Raw genomic sequence first — 24,211 nt, forward strand, 5'->3', positions numbered from 1 at the left:
TAATATAATGTATTCAACAAAGAATAATATTAAAATTAATTCAGTTGAATGGTATAGATTATGGAATGAAAATCTGACATTGACATTGAAATTGGCAAGAGCCAATGTGGATCGATTCGTTCACAAATTCTTTTTAGAAAAGATACAGTCATTGACCAAAGACACTGATGTCAATACATGTATGCTATGAACTCACTCCCTATTCTTTAGACATTGCATCTGCATTTAAAATTCCTAAAAAGTATGTAGACAAACAAAAAAACAACAACCAAACAAACAAAGAGACCCAGGTTGAAAAATAGTTTTCTTGGTTTTTTTTTTTGCAGAAGGCTCCTTCCCTTCCCTTTCTCACACCCTTTGAATAGCATCGAATATGTTTTGGAATGATCTATGCATAGACATAAACTGACATCATCATCATCTTTTTTTTATTCTTCTCTTGCGAAAAAAAAAATATAAATTATTATAAGGTTCCATCCTTACATTAACTCGATAGAGTGATCCTGAAGTAAGTAGTAGTAGTAGTAGTAGTCTTTCGAAATTTCAATGCAAAATGCCGGGTACCCTTCCTTCCGTGACATCTTAGTCCATTCAGATATTTCCAAAACAACTCTCACTCGTTGTAAGATAAGAAAAAGACCTGTCTTGTTTTTTAGAAACAACATCATCATCACTTTATTTTTATCTTTTTACCCAATCAATCAATCAATTATCTATTTATAAACATAAAGACTTTATAATATCTATCTAATATAAATAACTTACTTATAAATCTTATCTTGTGATAAACACACACACACAACCAGGCAGTAAAAAAAAAAAAAAAAAAAAAACAACCCCCAGGTTTCGTCTTCTCAAGATTATCACTATCATCATTTCAGATGAAGTTCATTTTTAGTAACTATAAAACAACAATCTTGTTGTGTTGTTGATTTGTTCTAATTAATGATGTTAACAACAATGGTTTAGTTCAAGCTCAATTACCAGCTGAACAAGGTATGTTAATGTTTAACACATTTGGTTGGTTGTTTGTGTTTGTTTGACAAGAAGAATATAATACTTACTCATCATCTATCTTTTTTAAATATATAGTTACACTTCTCAAACAACTCAACAACTATGCATTAACTTATTGGATGCCAATTGGTAGTACTCCAGGTTGTGGAAGTACAGGTCTACAAGTAAGAAGTTTGGTTATGTGTAATCCTGAGAATACTCAAATTACTGGTTTGTAAGTATCATCTGATCTGATATCATCATCTTAATCATTGATTTATTTATACATAAACTAATCAATCTTTGATCTTTATTTATTTAGAACTATTGAAACACAATTATTAAATTTGAATATTGATATGATTGATTTCTCAGTTGTTCCCTATTTAAAGAGTCTTACCTTTTACACATCGACACCTGTTCTCTTCCCAGCAACACTATTAACACACAAGAATATCACTACCTTTGAGTTAATCTATCTTACTCCTGTACAAGATAGCACTCAAGGTATGTATGTAGATGTTACAAGATCTAATTGGACTGGAATGACTAGTTTAGAAAAAGTGTAAGTAAATAATAATAATTATTATATTATATTTATATAAAAGACTAACAAATTATTATTTATTATTTATTGATTGATAATAGTTATATTGATGGTATGTGGGGAACACTTCCAATATTACCACCTTCTGTTACCTTTGTTCATATTAGTGCACCATCACAACAATCATTGAGACAATTCTCAGCTGCTGCCATTCATACAAATTTGTTTACTCCTGAATTATTGGTTTAGTATGTTAATCCATATATATATATATATAATATTATATATCTGTGCAACTGAGATATTAATTCCTTTTTTTTGAAACAACTATAATAATAGTGAATTAAATACATTTAATTACTTACTTCAAGGTCCAGCTTTTAATATTAGTATTGCTCAATGTACAAAATTACAATCATTGTATGTATTTATTATTATTTATATGATCAATATTGCATCAATTTAATCTTTTTTTGTTTTTTAGACAAATCCAATCGGCTGGATATAATGTTGATTTTAAGAGTTTCTATAATCTACCACCAGTATTAACTTCATTGTATGTATAATACATATATATAATATAATAATAATATATTAATTAATTAATTTACAAATAATTTTAAACAAAAATTTTTTTAGACGATTAATTAATGTATTTGCATCAACAGCAAATAGAACAATACCACTTTATAAAGAGTTGACTGGCTGGGATAATTTAGTTACGTTGGAATTACAAGGATTACAATTGACAGGTCCACTTGATGAACAATATTTTAAAATCCCTTATTTATCTGTATTGTATGTATATATTTATATAGTACTAGTAGTAGTTATCTTTAATTGCAATAATATTAATATTCTTTATTATTATTTTATTTTTTAGGAATTTAAATTATAATTCATTATTAACATTTACATTACCAAATTATCTAAATACTAGTCAATTGACAGTAATTAGATTTAGTGGTTGTGGATTGTCTGGTTCAATTCCTGCCAATATTCTTGATAATTTGTTAATGGATATTGTTGATGTTTCTCAGACTTCGATTACAGGTGAATTGCCAAGAGTATTTTTATGTGCATTCCATGGACTATTTTCAACCAACTATTTTATCTCTGGATTGGTATTTAGCAATTACAATGGATCTGTTTTCCAACGTGATTGTAATCCCACTATTTCACAGATTGAACCATTCTCAACCAATAGTAGTATTGTTATCAATGGTAATGATTTGGGTCCAAAGGCACCATACCTATTCCTTGCTTTGACCAATACCATGGGTGACGCTATTCAAACCAGTTGTGGATTTACTATCCCCAACTATCGTCTTGAATGTACTAATCCCTTGACACTTGGTTTTGGTAAACTACAAGTCTATGTCCTAGTCAATTTACAATATACAATCATTAATTCAAATTTCACTTATCAAAGTAAGTAATTGAAAAAAGAAGGATGGAAGGAAAGGATAAATCAATCATTTATTAATATTTTTATTTTTAATTATTTTTTTAGGACCATCCATTTTACAATCAACTCCATGTCCAACATTGGGAGGTAGAATTACATTATATGGATATGATTTAATGGCTAATGCAGTTAGAAAGAAAGATACTGGAATTAGTATTTATGGTAGACCTTGTACAAACTATCAAGTATTGGCATCGTACCGTGCCGTTAGTTGTGAATACGCTGCTGGTATTACATCCAACGTACCCATTTCAATTCAAGTGAGTGGGTTGTACAACAATGCTAGTAACGATGCCTATTTCAGATATCTACCACCAAATGTCGTTTCTTCATTTGCTACCAAACCAAATGAAGCTACTCAACTCACCATTACAGGATCTGACTTTTGGAATGATGTCTCTCTTATTTCAGTGGTCATTGAAGACACTACTCCCATCCCATGTCCAGTCACCTATGCCAACCACAGTTACTTTGTATGTGATTTCCCAGCTTCACCATACACCACTGGAAGAAAGAATATCAAGGTCACTGTCAATGGACAAACATCGGCACCAAACAAATTGTTTGAATATCTTGATGAAACCGTTTGTCCAAAGTATTGTAATAATAATGGTATTTGTGATGTTGCAATTGGTTTTTGTGTTTGTAATTCAATTACAAATACTAATAATACTTTATTTGGTCCTTCTTGTGAACAAGGTAAAAAAAAAAATAGAACAGAAAAAAAGATAAATAATAATTTATTAATTTAATTTCTTTTTTATTTATTTTTAGAATCATATGATAATAATGCAGTATTTTCAACATTGGAACCAATATTAGAAATAACACCATCATTTAATGAAAAGACAGTATTGACAGCTAAATTGATATCGGTGGTTGAGAATGGAGCAGAGATTATCATTCCATCTTGGAAATACACCTTGTTGGCCAATTCATCCACTCATCAATACGAGTGGACTAGTGGAGCAAAGATTGTGACCGTTTCAATCATTCCCAATCAAGATGGAGGTAGTGCCCTGTTTGGTGGATCGTACTTGACATTTCCTTCGAATAGTTATACCTATGCCATCAACTATACTTTGGAAGGTGGGTCTGATGATAGTGTCCAATTTAAATTCTCGATTGATATGACACCCGATGAATGCACTATCGCACCCATCACATTGGCCAGCCCAGTCGGGTTGAATGAGTCTACTGGAGTCATTGGTGATCTCAGATGGTCATTGTTGACAGTATACGATGTCGAATGGTTCACTCGTCACCCAGGTATTGCACATGTCAATAATGGTGGATCTGGTAATGTAGAGACATCTCTACTCAAACAAGATGGTAGTAGCCAATGCGTGGCGCAATGTCGATCTTGGCACGCTGATTGCTACGATCGTTTGGTCATTCTCTGGTTTTGATGCAATTGGACAGTTGGCTGGAGAGGTTAAAAACCCGGCCAAAAACTATCCATTGGGTGTCATCACCGTACTGATCATCACAATCGTCACCTATCTATTGCCATTGTTGGTCCAGGCCAGCCAAGACTGGCTCAGTTGGCAAGACGGACAATTCTCATCGATTGCCATGCAGATTGGTGGTTTGTGGTTGGGCATTTTCATGTCGGTTGGGGCATGGCCTCGTCACTAATATTTTTTTATTTAATTTAATTATTTAATTTAATTATTTAATTATTTAATTATTTTTGTACAAAAAGGTTATTTCAAAGGAGTAAAAGCTCATTATTTTAATTGCTTGTTTGATAATGACCATTGTTTCATCGCAGTGTAAAAATGATTATGAACCAATTGTTGAAAACTCTGTCCGTGGTGCATTCAAGGGAGTTGAATTCTGATACCTCCAAGAATGTCTGCTATGATGACTCTCAGAACTTATTTGTAGAAGGTGACATAACCAATTAACTATTATCTAGATAAATAAATAAATAAAAAATACATTTAATTAAATCGAATTCAATTTTTATACTTTATCCATTCATGATACAGTTAGAATTGTGGTTTTTAGATATTATTTCTAATTTTTGTTTGAACCTTGGTTTTAGTTAAAGGTTTTTTTTATTTTTAATTAATTAATTTTTTTAAACACAATATTGCTCCCCCTCAAAAATATATGTAGTTGACCGTAAATCTTTATTATTGGCTCAGGTCATGTTATCCTATTTACGGTAGTCGAGGATGTTTAGATACAAAGCTAATAGATTGGAGAGTATCAAGTATATAGATAGATAGATTCTAGGATCAGCGTCAACAATACAGCTAAACGTATCGAACGTCTTCTTGTCGGTGTCACCATCAACATACTCTTATTGTTTTCCTTTATGCTTGCAATTGGGTCATAGATGTAAGTTCACCTTTATATATCGTCGACAGGATTAGTGGTGGGGTTGCGGGTTAAGATCTAGTGGAGTCAGCGATTGACGCTTTAGAGAGGTGCACTATGAACTATACTGACTCCATACGTGTTATTAACAACTTTGGTTTGTTTTTTATTACTATTCTTTGCAGCTTGGTATGACTTTTCAATCGTCTTTAAAGAGTTGTACTTTTCTCCACTTTGGTTAAAGTAGCTAATAATATCTTTGACTTGTACAAATTGCCGATGCATGGTGGAAAGAAATATGTAGAAGAGTGCTTCAATATTTGGTATACTGGTATTGTTCATTACAAGATGTAATGAACATCATGTAGTGTGCTTCCACACTGACCTAATTGCCCATAAGGAAGGACTTGCTTTGCAGCTTTCTTTGTCGTACGAGTAGTACTGGTTGGCGAGGTCGTACTTGCTGTCGAGGTAGTACTGGCTGCCGACTTCCTCTGTAATTTGTATTTCTTTGATTTCATCGGATCTCCATTTCCTCAAGCCAAGATCGAAATTGTTGATTTCCTTTTTTGTGCAAAGACACCAAACCAAGCGCATTTGTAGAAAGAGGATGGATGGTAAACACATTTCAACCTTTTAAAGCACATATAGTCGGACAGAAACATCAGTTCAATGTCAATATAGTCTTGGTCCTCTGCTGCTTCTTCATTTACACCTTTTTGAGAATCTAAATTGGTGGAACATTGCACCTCTAGTGGTAAGTACTACTATCCGTTTGCTCATCTTATGTTACATATATTTACTCTTTTGTCAAAGTATAGAGAATTGATCGCGCTCATTACCTCTTCCATGGGTCCACTTAAATTTTCATAAGCAATAAGATGATCTAAGATGATCATCACTACCTGTGTTGGTTTTGGTTGGCAGGTCTTTCGAAGGTCGACCGTAAATGTTTTGTTCAACACCCAACAACAACTATTGTTTATCGTAAATTTTTTGATTGACTCCTACACATAAAACATCATATCATTATACATAAATAAATTATTCAAAATAATAGTTGTTATCAACCTAGTGCTCCTCAGAGAGAAATTGTGCATCGCTTTGCTCACTTTGCAGTGGATGGTTGGATTTGGTATTAGATATTATGTTGCTCCTTATTTACCATTTAAAAAAAAAGATGGTCAAACAACTTTTGAGTAATTTTTTTATTTCTTATTTTTTTAGCCGGCGTTTCAAACTCGCTTTTTACTCAGCTCCACCGGTTTTATCATGTGATACATGTTATATCAGCTGAATAATCACTATATTATTTATTTATATATCTCGTATTTTAAACCGGGACAGCTAAAAGTAGTTTTGCAGTTTCTTTACTACAAACTTCCACCATCATTTCGTCATTAACGCTTGTTCTGTCTCTCTACTTCACCTTCAGATGTATCATATTTAGACTTAATCAAAGTGTGACCACATCGCTTAGTTGATGTGGAGCTAGTAGCTGACAGATTTGTAGGTTCAGCTGATCGAGGAGATATGTATCTTTATGATCACGGTCTACATCTTTTTGGGTCAGATGATGTCGATGATATGGAGTATCTAGATGACTTTTGAAGAGGCATATTATCTTTGGGAGGTCCACCAACCTAAAAAAGTGGATCATCTAAATCATCAAGTTCACCTCAACCTCAACAAGTGTAAATAATAGTTAGTGTAAATCAACTACATAGTCAACCACAAGGAACTGATGATGCTGAAGCTCAAAGCAAGGAGTGGGGCTATCGCCGACACCTTCACTCAGCAGGGTCATGTTTTGGGCCAAAAAACAAAAGAAAAAAATACATGTAGGATAAATGTATGTACCAAAAAAAGATTGAATCAATCAAATCCTTTCAAGATTACTAACCACTTTTGATTTGTGACCTTTACTGATCATCTTGTGCAGTTCCACAAGAACACAAACATCCCAAGTCCTAGTTCCTCTCTCCTTTCCTTACCTCTTTAATCAAATTGCATCTTCAGAGTAAGTACAACACTCAATTTGGGGCAGTATCACTTTTTGTCCGTATACCGATATTGACAATTTATCTTTTAAATAGCCAATCGATTGAGCCACATTGGATTCACTTCTTTACTTTGGCATCTGTGATTGTTGAAGGTGTTGATTACTTTTAGTAGGTTCGATTTCATGGCTTGTTTACATTATTAATCGAAGAATGGAATAATTTGTAAAGTATCTTTCAGGTGGTTGGCATTATCATCTTCTCCAACAAGTTTATCAACTGGCTGCCTCCAAAGGCTTTTGGTTGTGGGTGTCGATTGCATTGCCAATTCCTTCATCTTTAAAATAGGTATATCTGCAAAACAAGACACCAATGCAAATCGTATGGTTATTGATTTCATGCTGTCAGCGTCCAATGTTCATAGTTTTACATATTCATCAAACCTGACCCATCGACAATGGATCCTCTCCTTATGCCAATTTCATATCCAATCACCACCATCAGCACAGCTGCCTTATCAACTCGAACCCTCAACAAAAGGTCTCAACAAAAGTATAACAAAGGTGGTGTTATGCAGATACTTTATTCAACCATTCACAAACAAAGAAATGACCTATGCCTGCCTTTTAGCTCTCATCCAAATTGAACGCTCACCCCTGACATATTCATAATAGTTACAACCAATCACCATATCAACAACAAGAGCAAGATCATCATCATTGTCCACCCAATCAATCGAAACCAATAACTACATCTATTGACAATATACTCTTCTTTTCAACTACATTGTACAATGCCATCCCAGTGCCATTACATCTTCAAGACCAATTGTGCTGCCGAAAAGATCATTGTATAGTAGAGACATGCATTTGATCACTTACAAGAAGTATGAACATAAATGCATCATTACTCGATATCTCTATCTAATCTTTAAGAGGTCGCTGATGTAGCTGTAAAGTCATTCAAAAACAAAAATAACATTTTTTTCCCCTTGGTAATGTAAATATCAAAAACAAGAGAAACTCTCTTCATCTTTACATTTTTGTTCAACTTTTATCTATTATCTCTATCCTTTGATACCTAAAGAGTCAGTGTACATATTCTCTTGCTTCTATTTGATTGGTAAGGACTCAATCTTTTGTTTTCACTCTCACATACCAATTCTATCTCTCTTTCTCTCTTTCTCTCTCTCTCTCTCAAGTATTATATTTTGTCTATTTGTTCAATTCTCTGTCACTGTTTGTGTTATTCTAAACCAACATTACTTTTCTTCAACAAGTTAATCACTCGATCGACTGCAGTAGCACTATGTATATTATCCAATCAACCAATCTTTTGATTACACCATTCACGATTTATGTATTGTCAGGGTTGGAATGTGTATGTTGTACCCTGCTTATTGGGTCTAATCTCATTTATCACATACACGACGCGTCTAAAGTTGACACAGCTTAACAGTTGTCAAGGGTTATCTCAGCATTGATACAATTGATTGTACTGCCGTAATGGATCATATTGATTGTTCATTGTGTATAGACTACCATTTAATCCTACCTTTTGTGCAAATTTGCCAATTATCACATATTTGTTTGATCGATAAACAATGACAATATGAGAGAGAGAGAGAGAGCATTTCAACTTTTAGCCTTTTTTCAAAATCACACCATTCTTGATGGAAACTATAATTACTCTCTTACAATAGTAATTACTTTATGTTTAAGATGGGAATAAATGAAGAGAACTGAGGTTTTGATTATGGACCATATTACACACCATCCATCTACATTCGTTTAATTAATTATTGTGACCTACCACTTCTATATAGAAATTCCAACATCAGGTAAAAAATGAGGAAAAAAAACTTAAAAAGAAAGGACAGTCAGCATAGTTTGGAAGAGACTCCTAAAAAAGAAATGAAACAAACCATTATTAGTTCTTTTGTGACAGGGACACCAAATGGAGCCTCTCCAACAACCACATCCCCAACAACCACCTCTCCAACCAATGTTACCAATAAACCAGTACCAGCCCCTCCTACTCCCATGAAGGTTGTTCACAAGAACAATAAATCAAAGACCAGTGCCATCACAATGACACAATCCTCCATTGAAAGTTATTTCACAGTCAAACCAGTCCCAAATGGAACATCTTCACCAAATACACCTGCATCAACCTCTTCCATACCTACATTATCTTTGTCTTCATCGATAATGATACCTCAAGTATTTGTAGATAATAATAGTACTCTTAATTCAATCAACCAACAAATACCTGTACAAACATCACAATACAAACAACACCAACTCCAATTCCAAAAACCTCCTACTCCAACCACATCCGCCTCGTCAACAAGCACATCCAATAACAGTACATTCATTACAAACCAATCTTCGTTTGGCAATGATGTCAAGTTTACAGGATCCAATATCTTGGCTCCTGACGATGAGTATACTTCAACCACATCAACCTCTACAACTACGACATCTACCACCTTATCTACCTCTTCAACTACATCCACATCTCCAACAAGTCATGTACATATTAAACTTGACATTGAATATTACGAGCACAATCTTCGCTTTTGGGAGCGCACCAAACATCTTACCGAGGAGCAACAAGGTCTTTTAATAAGATTGTTGACAACTACTGATTTCCCAAACATGTTTGCCCCTGGCAACTATAAAAACATCAAAAAGTTAAGCACTCTGGGAGGAGTGTCGTTGGCAGTTCCACCAGGAAATGGACTCGCGAACAGCTGGACGTTTTTAATGATTCTCATTTTAAAGGTCTCAAAATGGAAAATATAAAGAATCATCCAGCAATGCAAGGTTTAACTCCTTGTCAAATAACAACGAAGTTGAGCAGAATATCGACCAACCCCAGTGAATACAATGAAGATGATGACGAACAACTTGTAGAATTATTCAAAAGTACTGGTGGAAACTGGATTCAAATTGTCGCAAAGTATACTCATCACGATGAATCAATTTTAACTGGTAAAAAGTCGGTCTCCCAATTGAGGTCAAGGTAAATAACAAAAACTGTTTTTTTTTATTTTAACTACTTTGTACTAATACATTTTTGTTTTTTTTTATAGATTTAGATCAGTGCCAGTCCTTCAGAGATTTATTAATCAGTCTGGAGACAAGGACAAACTATTAAAATTATATGACAAAGCAACTCCAGTAAAGAACTGGGTTTCTTTCTTTCAATCTCTCCGTGAGGAATTCGTGTCATTAACACATGTACCGGATGATCCGGTAAAAAGATTGGTGTAAGACAAATCGTTTATTTTTTGAATCACCCAACAAACAATTAACATCTTTTATTTCTCTTTTAGAAAATCAGTCGTCTTTCCGTGTGATATCAATTTCAAAAACATGATTGAACAAAAAGAATACTTGCACGAATTGTTTGATATTCATGGTGGTGATGATTTTCAACTGATATCAGATCTTTTTGCGCAGAGATTTAATGTTATATATCTCAACCCACAAAGTATTGCTAGATGGTATCATCTCTACCTCTATCCTTTTCGAGATTGGAGCGAAGAAGAAGAGGCCAAGTTGGAAAATATGGTTGAAAATATGAATCAAAACCAAGTGCCGTCATTCAATGATTTATCGAAAGATTTAAAGTTGGTTAATGTAAAGCGTTCGGCATACCAAGTGAAGCGAAAATTCTACTCCAAGTATGGAGTGGACGACCTCATTAGAAGTCACGAGCCCATCCTCCTTAAAAAGTTGGTCGAAGATATCAGTTCTTTACGCCGTACGTCTGGTTCAATGGGTAGTGCTGCAATTCCAACTCTCTTGAAAAAATTAGGCATCCCCCAAAGAATGAAGTTAGCTTGCTTTGTATAGTATGTATAGAAAGAGAGAGAGAATACATTGCATTATATATTATCTTATTTTTTTCCTTTATTAGCTTTCGCAAATTTGATCCATCTTATTCAAATATCGAAATGCCATTTGACAACAAGATCCTTGAAACCGAAGGAGATCAAGCCAAGTTGTTAAAACTCTCCCTAGTTCTTAATGAATCCTTGGTTTATTAAAAAAAAGGCATGATAAATATTATTTATATTTTATATTGATTCCAATCACCACTAACCAATTGTTCAACACCAAAACAGATATTATTATTTATCGTATGAGAGAAATAGAAACGAAAGCAATCATTTAGTTAAAGAGAAATTAAGTTCAAGCAGAATTAGATCTATTATGAAAGATCAGTCTTATGTAAGAGAATCCAAGACCTTACCAGGATGCCCCAAGTTTCCAGATCTAATCATCGAATGTTCAAATGGAATCGGTATTGTATTTGAGACCGACGAGTTTCAACACAGTTCGGAATCGGCCGATGATCACATTTCCAGAATGAATATTATTTATCCATTTGCATTTAAACGTATGACGAATCGAAAAACTTGATCTATAAATATTTATATAACTTACCAACTCTCACATTATTTTCTAGATGTTGGAACAAAGGTAATGATCATCCGTTTCAACCCAGAAAATGGCGACATTGGAAGAGGTATTGATGACACCTTTAAAGAAGTCAATTTGTTTCTGAAAGAAACTGAACTTGTAGATGGAGCTAAGTATGTCGCCTATTCTCAATATACCTCCCACAGATTCCAATATTACCTCACCTCAAATAATTTGGGCAAACATATCAAGACTATTGATAAAGTTGAATTTTTCCAACTTTTTTAATACATGTATCGACAACAATTTATATCACCATCTCACAAGATACTTCTATCGATCGATTTAAATAAACTGAAGAATATTATTATCATTATGTAGATTAGGAACCAGAAGCTTTTACTTTTTCTGGTGTGGGGTCAAATACAGATAACTCAAAAATAAAAAAGGCGGGAAAATAAAGTGGGATCAACCTAGGTTTATTTATTTATATTTATTTATTAATTAACAAGTTTTGATTTGGGATTGGTTTAATCCGTTCCAATGTCAATTGTCCACATCATAAATAATATTATTATTTCACATCCAGTAGGCAACACCAATGAGCAGAGTAGGCAACACCAATGAGCCGCTGCCAGCGACGATAGACGACAATAACCAGTAACATCATGGCATACATGCACCATGCAGTATGAGTGATGATAGAAGAGTGTCTAAGTGACATATAATCTTCTTTCTACATCTTTATCGCTTTCTTTTGGTTTGTGAACTTGAATGCGAAGGAACTCTTTTCCATCTTCTTCTCTTTCGAGTCTTTTGATTTCTTCTCCATCTATATTTATGATCTTTTTAATGTCATCACCTCTTCCTGCTATTGATATTCTTGTCAATATCATTGCTTTGTTTCGTAAATCTAGCTCGTCTGTTGGGTTCGCTGGTATATCGATCCATTGTAATTGTTGAATACCAGTCCAGAGATAAAGTAGTTGGTTGAAAAGAGTCCATGGAATGCACATAAAAATACACTTGGAAGGTTACCTGTAATCGAAGTATAGGAAACATCGACAATGTCCATAATCAGATTATCAAGAATATTGGCAGGAATTGAACCAGACAATCCTGTACCACTAAATCTAATCGATGTCAATTGACTTGTATTCAAATAGGTAATGTTAATGATATCAATGAATTATAATTTAAATTTCTAAAAAATAGAATAAAAAAGAGTTAGATTAATACAATTTAAATCCTACTTTTACCATATGGTAGGTATACATACAAAATTGATAAATAAGGGATTTTAAAATATTGTTCATCAAGTGGACCTACTAAACCTAATCCTTGTAATTCCAATGTAGCCAAATTATTCCATCCAGACAACTCTTTATAAAGTGGTAATGTTTTATTTGCTGTTGATGCAAATACATTAATTAAACGTCTAAAAAAAAAAAATATTAATTAATATTTATAAATGAATAAACATGAATATAATACATTACAATGAAGTCATTGTTGGTGGTAGATTATAAAAACTCTTAAAATCTACATTATATCCAGCTGATTGAATCCATCTAAATTATTATTTTTTTTTTAAAAAAAAGGATTAATAAATACTCCTATGATTATGATTAATTATTATTATTATTATTATTATTATTATTATTATTATTATTATTATTATTATTATTATTATTATTATTATTATTATTATTATTATTATTATAACATACAATGATTGTAATTTTGTACATTGAGTAACATTAATGTTAAAACTTGGACCTGTAATTAACTACTACCTGTTATTTCATTCTTTAAATGTTGAATTGTCTATATTACAGTAGTAGAGAAAAAGAAAGATTAGTTTTAATTGTTTTTGTAACCTCCTCCTCCTCCTCCCTCAAAAAAGGTAAACAAACATACAATTGCAATTCTTTTCAAAGGTGTATCCATTTTAATTTGAACTATTCTTTGATCACCAAAGAGATAATAATAAATGATTGTTTAATGTTTGTTTGTTTAGAATAGATCTAGAACCAGAGAGGGATAATCATAAATCAAATGGGTGATAGTATTTAGTTAAGGAGTAGTACTTTTGGTTGTTAGAGAGACTACTTACAACAGAGTAACAACAACAACAATGTCACTCAACAACGATTGGAAGAAAGAGTTGTACAAAGCATCGAGAACAACCATCATCAACATATCAAACGACACTGACTATATATTACAACGAGTCTATGTTAAATTACAACAAGGTCTATTGCGAATATTTCCTCCTGGTAGGTAGTAGTTTAATTTGGTTTGAATGTAGATGATGATAGGTGGTATAGATAGATAAACTAACTCTACTCTCTATATCTATCTATCTATCTATTTGACTCAAAGAAATCATTGCACCAAATAGTAAAATAGAATTTGCATCAGAGAGTAATGCATTTGTAACAGGTACAAAGGGTAGTGTAATCTATTTGTTGCTGCCTCCCTCGATTGCACCGTTGCACTCTAGTAGTATACAATCATTGTCAAATCTGATTGGAATGAAGTTGTGGGAGCCATTCTTGTACGTCACTGTCGAATGGTCAAACCCGTATTGGACGACACACAGCTGCTCGATATCAGCGTCGCCACACAACATCATCGAAACCAAATACTATCTGTCACACGAAGAGATCAATCGTCAAATACACTCTGAGGTAAAGACTACCATCAAGAGTAACAACATCAACTTTAAATTAAACCAAAAACAAATTGTATTATTGAATCATCCTCAACCTTCTTCATCATCATCCTCTGGATCGACTCCTGGTGGACCTAATCATCATTCATCATCAACATCCTCCTGGAGGTCCCAATTCATCATCTCCTTCTCCTTCTGTTGCACCCAATACACCAACATCACCAAAAACTATAAATAGTAAACGTGATTCAACATCTTCTCCATCATCAACATCAAACAATACAACAACAACACCAGGATCAAACAACAATAATAATGGTAATAATAGTATTAAAAATTCAACATCATCATTGGGATCGAATTCTACAACATCAACGACAACACCAACTTCACCATCATCATTGGTATCACTTAGTTCTACATTGTCATTCTTTTCATCATTGTCAAATTCACCGATTCGAGGTGAATCGATTACAGGTGGAAAGGATTCATTCCCATTCCCATGGAACAATTCAGATAGTGGTGCGTCAAAGGACAGTTGGAAACATGCTGTACGACGTGGTACTAGAGGACAGTGACGGTGATCAACCGTACTACGAGACTTTGGATACGTAGAGATTACTCGTTGGAGCATGGTAATTGGTACGAGCTGCCACCCGAGGGTATTCCTCCAGGAGCAACCATTGAATTTGGTACCGCTGCTAGTGGTATTTGTACAGGCACAAATGGAAGTGTAAATTATTATTCAAATGGGCTCAAGGGTGATATCAAGCTGACATTTAATAACCCATTCATTGGCGAAAACACATTCTCTTCGCATTGTCCTCCTCAATACACTATTGAAAAACATGCGATCCCTGGTACCACTTCAACCGTCGTTTTTGTTATCACCGATCAAAATCAACAACAACATCAACAACAGCAATCACAGCAACAACAACAATTACAGTCTCAACCACAAAATAGTAATAATAATAATAATAATTTATCAAATAGTTTAATTATACGTGATTATCAACAAAATAGTGCACCACCACCACAAAACACATTTAGAATGATATCACTCAACCTTGGACTATTGATCAATTCTACCAATTATAGTTTGGAGGATCGTGTAACCAATGTTGCCAATATGTTGATCAATATGTCTGAAAAGTATGACATTATCTGTTTGCAAGAGGTATTTAATCAACAGGCCAAGGAAAAGTTTACAAAGATACTTAGGTCGTGCTATAGTTATATCATTGACAAGTCTGGCGAAGACAGTGGATTGTATTTTGCTAGTACATTCCCCACCCCATGGAGTGATTTTAGACTATTTAACGAGGGTATTGGATTGGATGTACACTCGAGCAAGGGTATTCAAGCTGTTAAACTAGATACTTCATCCATCAAGGAAAACTCGATACTCTATGTATTCAATGCACACCTTCAATCAAATCCAATCGAAGGTTCGGTGGCTTGGCAAATGGTATCGGGTGACGATAAATTGAAAAAGGCTCAAACCGTTAGAACTCTTCAACTTCAATCCATTCGTGATTTCATTTCAACTGAACTTTATAATAATCAACAAAACAAGAATAATAATAATAATAATAATAGTAGTAATAACAGTAATAACGGTAATGGTGGTGGAAATGGACAAAAGAAATCAATTGGATTAATATTATGTGGTGATATGAATATTATTGGAGAGAATGAACAAATTATATCAGACGAGGGTAGTATAGTACTCTCTCAAATCATTCCTAGTTTTGCTAGAAAGATCAATACAAAGGAGATTACGGCAACTTTTTCACGACTGATGGCTCGTATCCAAGACAATAACATTCCCATCAGATATCTTGGTATTCTTCGTCAACAAGTCAATATTCCTAGTATGAAGAGTTTGATTCTCACCGAGATGATTTCATATATTATTAAAAAAGAGATCAACGACCTTCTTAGCCAACGACACAACCACGGATGCTAATCTACCGGCAGATTCAGTGTTGGTTGTTGATCCTTTAAAATACTCTACGTTGGATTCTTGACGAAATATATTTTCGAGTGTTTGGGTAGTGATGGAAGCTCCAACATCCAATAATAGTTTGGTAACATTTGTATTGATTGAGGCATTGTGTAATATTTCGTTTCTTTGGTGATCACTTGGTCGATAATAACATGCTATCGTTTTAATGTTTGGAAAATTTCTTAACCATCCAATGAATGTTCCTGTCATATTATATGGTACGCTCTGACTTGTCTGTTTGGTATGAAAATTTGATCTAATGGAAACAGAGTGTAACGAGGTGATTTGAGGATTTGCAACAATTGCATTTCTTAGTTTTAAAGCAAACTTGTGATCTGTTCTACTATCAATATAGAGTATATGTTCCAATGTAGATGATGATGGCTTATCTATATTTATCTCTTGTCGATCAATAAGAGATTGTAATAATCTATCAGAGAATTCATCATCTGGATGAATTCTGCTTTGAAATGTTGCAGACAAGAGTTGTTTAATGATAGAGTATTGTCTCGATTGTTGACCCAATATCAATGCTACTGCCGACTCTATACAACTCTCCTGATGACTGTTACTATAGTTTTTATAGAATGATGCATGTGTTATATTGGATGATACCAAATCAAACCAACCTTTACAAACCATTGCTAGGTTGTACAATGCTATATTAAATGTCTTGTATTTCTTGTCTATAATGGTTTCTTCTCTACCAATCAACATCATCAAGATTTGATTCTCTACCATTAATGGTAATCTTTTTAATAATATAAATTTATTCATAGTAGTTGTATATAGATAAAAAAAATGAAGTAACATATCTTTTTGAAATGGTGGCCCCCCCAAAAAGAATGAAACTAAAATAATAATTTATTTTAATATTTTAATTCATTGGTGTTTTCTTTCCAATACAGTGATCAAACAAATGAACTGTAGAACATCAGGAGGGTATGTATTTATGTAAAGTTTGGTGAATATGAATTTAACAAAGTATAAAAATACTTGGCCTTATTTCATTTGATGGGGACAATTTAATTTGAATTGAACCAATAGTTGAATAAGTGTACACAATGGTTGGTTCATTTCAAATTAAATAGATCCTCATTGAATTAGGTTCCACAGAAAGTCCTTTGGTCTATTCCCCCTCAAGCTAGGTTGTTTTAAACTGATAAAAAAATAAATTTACAAATCAATCTTATTTTTGATAATATATTTTTGATATTTTTATTTATTTAATTAATTATTGAGGAGGACCTTGATTAATATTGTCATAAGATGGCATAACTGGATTCATAGAAGTAGGCATTGAAGGAGTCATTGGCATGGAGGGGGTCATTGGTTGGGAAGGGGTCATTGCAAATGGAGAAGGTGAAGAAGCCATCATGTATGAATTACCTTGGTTAGGAGTGGATGGTGCAATTGGCATGGGGGCAGATGCCTCAAATGTTGGCATGGTTGCAGACATTCCACTGTTGGAATGTGAGAGTGATGGTCCTCCTCCAGGTGCTGCTGTCGATGTGACACCACCATGAATAGTTTGATTCATAGTATCGAGATATCTTGGTCTTCTCTTGCCACCTACCATACCTCCAGCAGTTGGAGAGGAAAGGCTGTACTTGTTGATACCGCTCATAGCCTCGCCACCAGCAGAAGGAGGTGAAGTAAGGCCAGCTGGTGGACTACTGGTACCTGGTGTGCCGTGGTGCAATTGAGGTGGATCGATAGGTGGTGGAGCGAGTGGTGCTTCCTTTTGTGGAAGTGGTTTACCCTTTTCAAGCCAAGTTCCCAATTCTTCATTGTAGACAAATTTGTTTTCATCTTCCAACAACATTTGTTTTCCACCTCCTGTTCCTGATTTCTTTTTAAAGAATCCCCAGAATCCAGAACCAGATGCTTTCTCGTCTTTTTCCTTGTCACCTGATTTTGGATCGGCAGTAGATGATGCCGAACCTGATTTGGCCAAATCATCATTATTCATTAAATCACTATTATTGTTGGAAGCAGCTGTAGCCGTCGCAGAAGTATTTTTAGCTGGTACCTTTTTGTTTGTAGAGAATGAACTATATAAATCTTCTTCATCATCATCAAATTTACTATTATTAATCTTTGATGGTACAGGTACCTGAGAGGTTGCAATTGGCATTGATGTGGTTGTAGTTGGTGGTGGTTGTTGTACAAGTAGATTTGACATGTTTGATGAAGATGTTGACATTGTCTGTTGTACTCCACCACTAATATTACCAACATTGACTGGAGTTGGTGCAGTATTTGATTTCTTTGAAGTAAATCCAAATCCTTTAAATGATAATAAATTTGGTAACCATGATCCACTTGATTGTAATCTAAAAAATAAAAATAAATTAATTAAGGAATTTCTTTTTTTTTTTTTTTTTTTTTTTTTTCATACTTGTTTGAAGAAGAATAATTTACTAATCTTTCAGAAAAAGTATCCAATTGATAAATGAAATTGGGATTTGTGATTTGATGATTTTTTAATGATTGTTTAATTGAATGTAAATATCTAAATTAAAATTTAAAAATGAATTAATAAATATTATGTTTTTTTTTTTTTTTTTTTCTAATTACTTTGAAGCAGATTCAATTAAACCAAGATCACATAATAAAGTAGCATAAATAAATTTATAAACCAAAATGATTGGTAAAGAATATTGAGAATTACCAAGAGATTTGGAGAATTCATAAATTTCCGAACGTTGGAGCGATTCTGATGTGATATAGTGTTTGGTAATTTTGTGGTCACCACCTAAAAGTACAATTCTTGAATTTGGATTATCCAATGTTCCAAATTGATAGTCTGCCAAGAGATAACATACGTGGGCAGCTTCGGCTCTCTTTTGGATGGCCCAGATATGATCACCAATCTCTCCAATCACCTTTTGACCATTACCTCTGTTGAAAAGCAATGATGCAATGTTTTCTTTCCATGAATCGAGGAATACTGAATTATTTCCACTATTGCCAGTGGTCAAATCCTTGAATAATTCACGAGTATTGTTTGAAAAGAGACTATAGACTGTCTTTATAGGTGAACCAACTGGGAAAGAGGCATTGGTGACAATTGATAATGTACGACCATACACCTCTGCACCCAAGTAGTGAGCAATAGCAAGAGCATGTGACCACAATTGATTATCGATTGTAAAGCGATGTGCACCTTGTAAATCACCATGAATCAACATTCTTTGAAGTTCATTTAACAATATTTGCATCTCTTGTTCGTTTTTGGCTGGGGCAATTTGGAATTTAGTCATATTGGACTTGTTGTCAAGTAATAGACCGAGAATGGCCTTGTCAACATTCTTTTCACCGTCAATGATCTGTCCATGGTTATTATTCATCACCTTTAATACCTCCCAAAGAATATGACTAGCTTCAGCGTCACTAGAGCACAATGGGTCCATACGACCTTGTGCAATGTCACCAACTCGCTCTGAAATCCACTTGTTTACTTGATCCTTTGAACTGTTGGACAGAGGGCCTGGGAATGTAGATACATTGTTGTAAAATGTAGATTGACCAATAATCGACTTTATACCAGTGATTTGAATAGAGTTTTCAACACCACTAGTTGTATTTGATTTGAGTATAGCAATCTTTCCACCAAAACCAAATGCAAAAACTGGATGACGACGTGAATAAAATGGTACACCTCTTTGATGTGCATCACTACCATTCCATGATGTTGATCTTTGATGTTGATGAATTTGTCCTTGTTGTTGTTGTTGATCATACATGTTGTATTGATTTTGGTATGGTTGTTGTTGAGAATATGGGCCTGCTCCTTGTTGTTGTTGTTGATAGAATGATTGTCCTGCTACTTGTTGTTGATATTGATTACCAAAATCAGGAACTGACAAGTTACGTTGAACAGATGGGTTTGATGGATCATTTGACATGATTGGCATATTATGGTTATTATTGTATGGTGAGTTGCCATATGGTTGTTGATATGCTGATTGAGAATATGGTGATGATGGTGAATTTGCATATGGTTGTTGGTAGGCTGATGTTTGTTGTTGATGTTGTTGTGGAATAGATTGAGGTGCCGAAGTTGAATATGGTTGATTGGCTTGTGTCTTTAACATACTTGAAAATTGATCACTTGATGAATTATTTCTTGAATGTTGTAATTGTTGTGGTTGTTGTTGTTGATAGTGAATTGATCCTCCAGATTGTGAAAGTGGAATAAAAGGTTGTTGTTGAAGAGATCCAGAGGAACCTGAACCATTTGATGAAACTGAACTTGGTAAACCACCTGCACTATTGATCGAATCATTTGGATTACTAGTATTATATATTGATGACTTTGTAAACGATGATGATGATGATGAATGATCTGGTTGAACCACTGGTGCTTGGACAGGAACAGCAACTGGTGATGTGGTTTGGTATGGTTGTTGTTGAACTGCTGATGCTACTGGTGTTGGTGATGTAGTATGGTATGGTGATGCAACTGGTGAAGATGTTTGGAAACCTTGAGTAACAACTGGTGATGATGTTTGATATGATTGTTGTTGAGTTGCTGCTGGTTGAACTGGTGAAGAGGTTTGGTACGGTTGGGTTGGTGGTACAGCAGTAACAGATGAAACTGGTGATGAAGTTTGATATGATGAAACTGGTGATGCTTGATATTGTTGTTGAGCTGGTCGAACCACCGATGGAACTGCAACTGGCAATGATGTTTGATATGGCTGAACAACAACTGGTTCTGGGGAAGTTTGTTGTTGAGCTGGTTGAACTGGAGGAGCAGCAGTAACCGATGCAACTGGTGATGATGCTTGATATGGTTGTTGGGTAACTGGTTGAGCAACTGGTTGAACAACTGGTTGAGCAACAGGCACGGCGGCAGCTGGTGCTTGTGTTTGAGCTGTTTGTTGATAGTATGCATATTGTTGGAATATTTGGTTATAATAATCTTGGATTTGTTGTGGAATCTGTTGTCCATTTGCGCTATAGTATTGGTAATATTGACAATATTGGGTATAATATTCTTGATATTGTTGTTGGAGTTGTTGTTGTGTAGCAACTGGTTGTTGTTGTTGTGAAGCAACTGGTGCAACTGTCTGTTGTTGTTGTTGTGCAGCTGCTGCTGCTGCCTGTTGTTGTTGTAATAGTTGCTGTTGTTGTAATTGTTGTTGTTGTTGTTGTAATAATTCTTGTTGTTTAGCGTACTCTTGTTGTTGTTTTAACTGCTCTTGTTGCTTTCTCAATTGTTCTTGGTGTTCTCTTTCTCTTTGTTCTTGCTCTTGTTGTTGCTTGCTCAATGTCGAGAAAAAGTCATCAGACTGGCCACCACCAAATGGATCGTTTCCAAAAGTATCAACAGTCTCATTGCTCCCGAAAAATGATGAAATGTCCTTTGATGGCTCGCCACTACCAAAGAGTGATGACATGTCTTTTTCTTGTTGTTGAACTGGTTGAACTTGTTGAACTTGTTGAACTTGTTGAACTGGCTCAGGTTGTTGAACAATTGGAAGTGAAGAAGCAGAGGTGAATGATTGTTCAGAGAATGGTGAATCTTGTGAAACTTGTTCGTCTCCACCACCAAATAATGATGATACATCTTTTTCCTCTTGAACTGCAACTGGCTCGGCAACTGCAACTGGTTCGACAACTGGTTCTTGATGCAATTGTTGTTGAACAATCGATGCATAGGTTGGGGTGGATGTTGTTGTTGGGGCGACTGTTGTTTGTTCAACAACCAAAGGTTGTTGTGATTGCTCTATCACTGTATCAACAGATGGTGGTGATGATTCCTGTGAAGTTGAACTGATGGTATCGAAAAATTGGTCCGATTGACTACCATTGTCAAAATGGTTGCTCATATCATTCACATTGGAATTATTATTGTCGTTGTTTGCAATGTTGTAAAAGTCAACGGGAGGTGAAGTAGGAGTAGGCTCGATAATGTTTTCCTCAGTGGTCGTGGTCCTATTATTTGATAAATTGGAAAAGAAATCATCTTCTTGTTTGTTTTCAATTATGGTATTATTACTGTTATCAATTATAGGTTGTTCTGGTTGTTGTGGTTCTTCTATTGTTACATTCTTTTTTGAAGATTTGTTGTTAAAGAATGAAAATTCATCTTCTTCCTCTTCTTCTCTTTGTTGTTGTTGTTGATTTACTTGCTCTTCTTGTTTTCCATTTGTTTCTGGTACATCATCATCATGAACGACAACAGCTGCTGGTTCTTGAATAATAGTCTCACCATTGGTTGAATTGGTTTGGGCAGCAGTATTCAATGATAATGAAGATAATGACAATGATGCTTGAGATGATACATCATCCTCTTGAATCTTTTGAATCGTTGCTTCTTGAACATTATTACTATCGGTTAATATTGGTTGTTCTTCTTGTTGTTGTGGAGGAGGTGCAAGTGGTTGTTCTTGTACTACTACTACTGGTTCCTCTTGTTTTGGTTGTTCGTCAACAACAACAACATCTTGTTCTTGTGCAACAATAGGAGGAGCTACCTCTTGTGGTACTGCTGCTGTTGCTGGTTGTTGTTGTTCTTGTTGAGAAGTTGAAAAGGAATTAAAGAAATCTTCGTCACCTACTTGGTCAGTAGCTGCTGGTGAAGAATCAAAGTTTAATTCTCCATTGTCCATATTATTCCCTTTTCTCTGTGTATCCGAGTACTGTTTATCTATAAATAGAATATTCTTATATATCTAGATATATCTATGATAAATATGATGAAACCAAAGGTTAGTAAGTTCCAAAAATAAAGGTTTATGCAAAAAAAAAAAAACAAAAACAAAAACTGCATATGCTGTTGCTTCTTCCTCCTCTCACAAATCCAAGATCTATCCTTTCTCCAGAAAACTAATAGTTATTAATCCCTACTCTTTTGAGTGAAAAGGTTGATTATTCGTTTGATTGTCAACAAACAAACAAGTATAATTGTTGTCTAAATTGAATGAATGAATGAATGAATGAATGAATCGTCTCTCGAGACATGAAAAAAATAACCACTCCACACTTATTCTTCTTCTTCTTCTCTGCTTGTTCCTCATAATAACAATACATCATGGAAGAGAGAGAGTGGGAATAAATAGTCTACGCTAAAAACACTGCTACTACTACTACCACCACCGTTCGTTCAATTCATCCTCACAAGCAATAAATTGAAAGGAACTTTGTATATATACTGCTACTTGTTATGCTATGACTACTACTACTACTACTACTACTATTATTACCTACCTTTTTCTTTTTTTTGTTTGGTGATTGGTTTAACTAAAGGAGATTAAAAGATTGATTGATTGATTGATTGATTGATTGATTGATAGGTTAACTTTGAAAACAATGAACATGTGTCCAATCATGATGACTCTTCTTTGTGATGATATGTTTTTTTTTTTTGTTTTCTTTTTCCCATCGAGCTTGAACTTCTGATTTGAACTTTTATTTTGGAACCCACCTTTTAAAGAAAAGATATCAAAATTGATCATATGATATTTTATTTATATCAATAAACAATAATAATATATAGATGAAATACTATCCTTTTGTGATTGATAAAAGATCTTTTTTTTTTTCTACTTTTTATAATTTTTTAATCATTTTAAATGATGATAATTATTTATATATTATATTACGGATCATTATAATGTAATGAGTACTAGTTGAGTTCCTCTAATCCAAAAAAAAATAGTCTAATAATTTATTTTTTTATTTTTTTTTCAAAGTGTGATCATCAAAGACATGTCATTTTAATAATACACGACTCAGAT

At 34.1% G+C, this 24,211-nt stretch overlaps 9 protein-coding genes across 9 annotated transcripts; 4 read left to right on the top strand and 5 right to left on the bottom strand.

The window, feature by feature from the left end:
- Positions 1-7: 7 nt before the first annotated feature.
- On the top strand, positions 8-4,649 carry DFA_10555 (uncharacterized protein; the record flags this gene model as incomplete). Its single annotated transcript, XM_004354403.1, has 12 exons — positions 8-179; positions 970-996; positions 1,093-1,231; positions 1,319-1,561; positions 1,645-1,791; positions 1,883-1,963; positions 2,028-2,099; positions 2,183-2,341; positions 2,427-2,974; positions 3,057-3,710; positions 3,786-4,315; positions 4,341-4,649. 12 exons carry the CDS (start codon positions 8-10, stop codon positions 4,647-4,649), a joined length of 3,081 nt encoding a protein of 1,026 aa, XP_004354455.1.
- A 147-nt stretch (positions 4,650-4,796) lies between these two features.
- Positions 4,797-5,860, bottom strand: DFA_10556 (uncharacterized protein; the record flags this gene model as incomplete). Its single annotated transcript, XM_004354404.1, has 3 exons — positions 4,797-4,928; positions 5,472-5,586; positions 5,733-5,860. The coding sequence occupies 3 exons, from the start codon at positions 5,858-5,860 to the stop codon at positions 4,797-4,799; spliced, it is 375 nt and encodes a 124-aa protein (XP_004354456.1).
- An 89-nt stretch (positions 5,861-5,949) lies between these two features.
- DFA_10557 (uncharacterized protein) lies at positions 5,950-9,070 on the top strand (the record flags this gene model as incomplete). The annotated part of the gene is made up of 9 exons (XM_004354405.1): positions 5,950-5,956; positions 6,064-6,154; positions 6,567-6,622; positions 6,853-6,931; positions 7,013-7,033; positions 7,436-7,510; positions 8,014-8,194; positions 8,806-8,867; positions 9,061-9,070. 9 exons carry the CDS (start codon positions 5,950-5,952, stop codon positions 9,068-9,070), a joined length of 582 nt encoding a protein of 193 aa, XP_004354457.1.
- A 182-nt stretch (positions 9,071-9,252) lies between these two features.
- On the top strand, positions 9,253-12,060 carry DFA_10558 (uncharacterized protein; the record flags this gene model as incomplete). Its single annotated transcript, XM_004354406.1, has 7 exons — positions 9,253-9,958; positions 10,126-10,366; positions 10,437-10,613; positions 10,680-11,201; positions 11,267-11,387; positions 11,497-11,749; positions 11,819-12,060. 7 exons carry the CDS (start codon positions 9,253-9,255, stop codon positions 12,058-12,060), a joined length of 2,262 nt encoding a protein of 753 aa, XP_004354458.1.
- Positions 12,061-12,485: 425 nt separating this feature from the next.
- DFA_10559 (uncharacterized protein) lies at positions 12,486-12,668 on the bottom strand (the record flags this gene model as incomplete). Its single annotated transcript, XM_004354407.1, has 1 exon — positions 12,486-12,668. The coding sequence occupies one exon, from the start codon at positions 12,666-12,668 to the stop codon at positions 12,486-12,488; it is 183 nt and encodes a 60-aa protein (XP_004354459.1).
- A 262-nt stretch (positions 12,669-12,930) lies between these two features.
- On the bottom strand, positions 12,931-13,722 carry DFA_10560 (uncharacterized protein; the record flags this gene model as incomplete). Its single annotated transcript, XM_004354408.1, has 5 exons — positions 12,931-12,976; positions 13,052-13,210; positions 13,272-13,343; positions 13,503-13,561; positions 13,693-13,722. The coding sequence occupies 5 exons, from the start codon at positions 13,720-13,722 to the stop codon at positions 12,931-12,933; spliced, it is 366 nt and encodes a 121-aa protein (XP_004354460.1).
- Positions 13,723-13,909: 187 nt separating this feature from the next.
- Positions 13,910-16,276, top strand: DFA_10561 (uncharacterized protein; the record flags this gene model as incomplete). Its single annotated transcript, XM_004354409.1, has 6 exons — positions 13,910-14,051; positions 14,158-14,484; positions 14,618-14,986; positions 15,067-15,629; positions 15,702-16,173; positions 16,215-16,276. 6 exons carry the CDS (start codon positions 13,910-13,912, stop codon positions 16,274-16,276), a joined length of 1,935 nt encoding a protein of 644 aa, XP_004354461.1.
- An 82-nt stretch (positions 16,277-16,358) lies between these two features.
- DFA_10562 (uncharacterized protein) lies at positions 16,359-17,273 on the bottom strand (the record flags this gene model as incomplete). Its single annotated transcript, XM_004354410.1, has 1 exon — positions 16,359-17,273. One exon carries the CDS (start codon positions 17,271-17,273, stop codon positions 16,359-16,361), a length of 915 nt encoding a protein of 304 aa, XP_004354462.1.
- A 421-nt stretch (positions 17,274-17,694) lies between these two features.
- Positions 17,695-24,189, bottom strand: wimA (uncharacterized protein; the record flags this gene model as incomplete). Its single annotated transcript, XM_004354411.1, has 5 exons — positions 17,695-18,796; positions 18,862-18,975; positions 19,041-23,121; positions 23,682-23,714; positions 24,183-24,189. The coding sequence occupies 5 exons, from the start codon at positions 24,187-24,189 to the stop codon at positions 17,695-17,697; spliced, it is 5,337 nt and encodes a 1,778-aa protein (XP_004354463.1).
- Between the last annotated feature and the right edge of the window lie 22 nt (positions 24,190-24,211).

The sequence above is a fragment of the Cavenderia fasciculata genome (genome assembly GCF_000203815.1).
Source record: "Cavenderia fasciculata unplaced genomic scaffold Scf_EU5ZYIE02H8LDV-5, whole genome shotgun sequence".
NCBI classification, from domain to species: domain Eukaryota; phylum Evosea; class Eumycetozoa; order Acytosteliales; family Cavenderiaceae; genus Cavenderia; species Cavenderia fasciculata.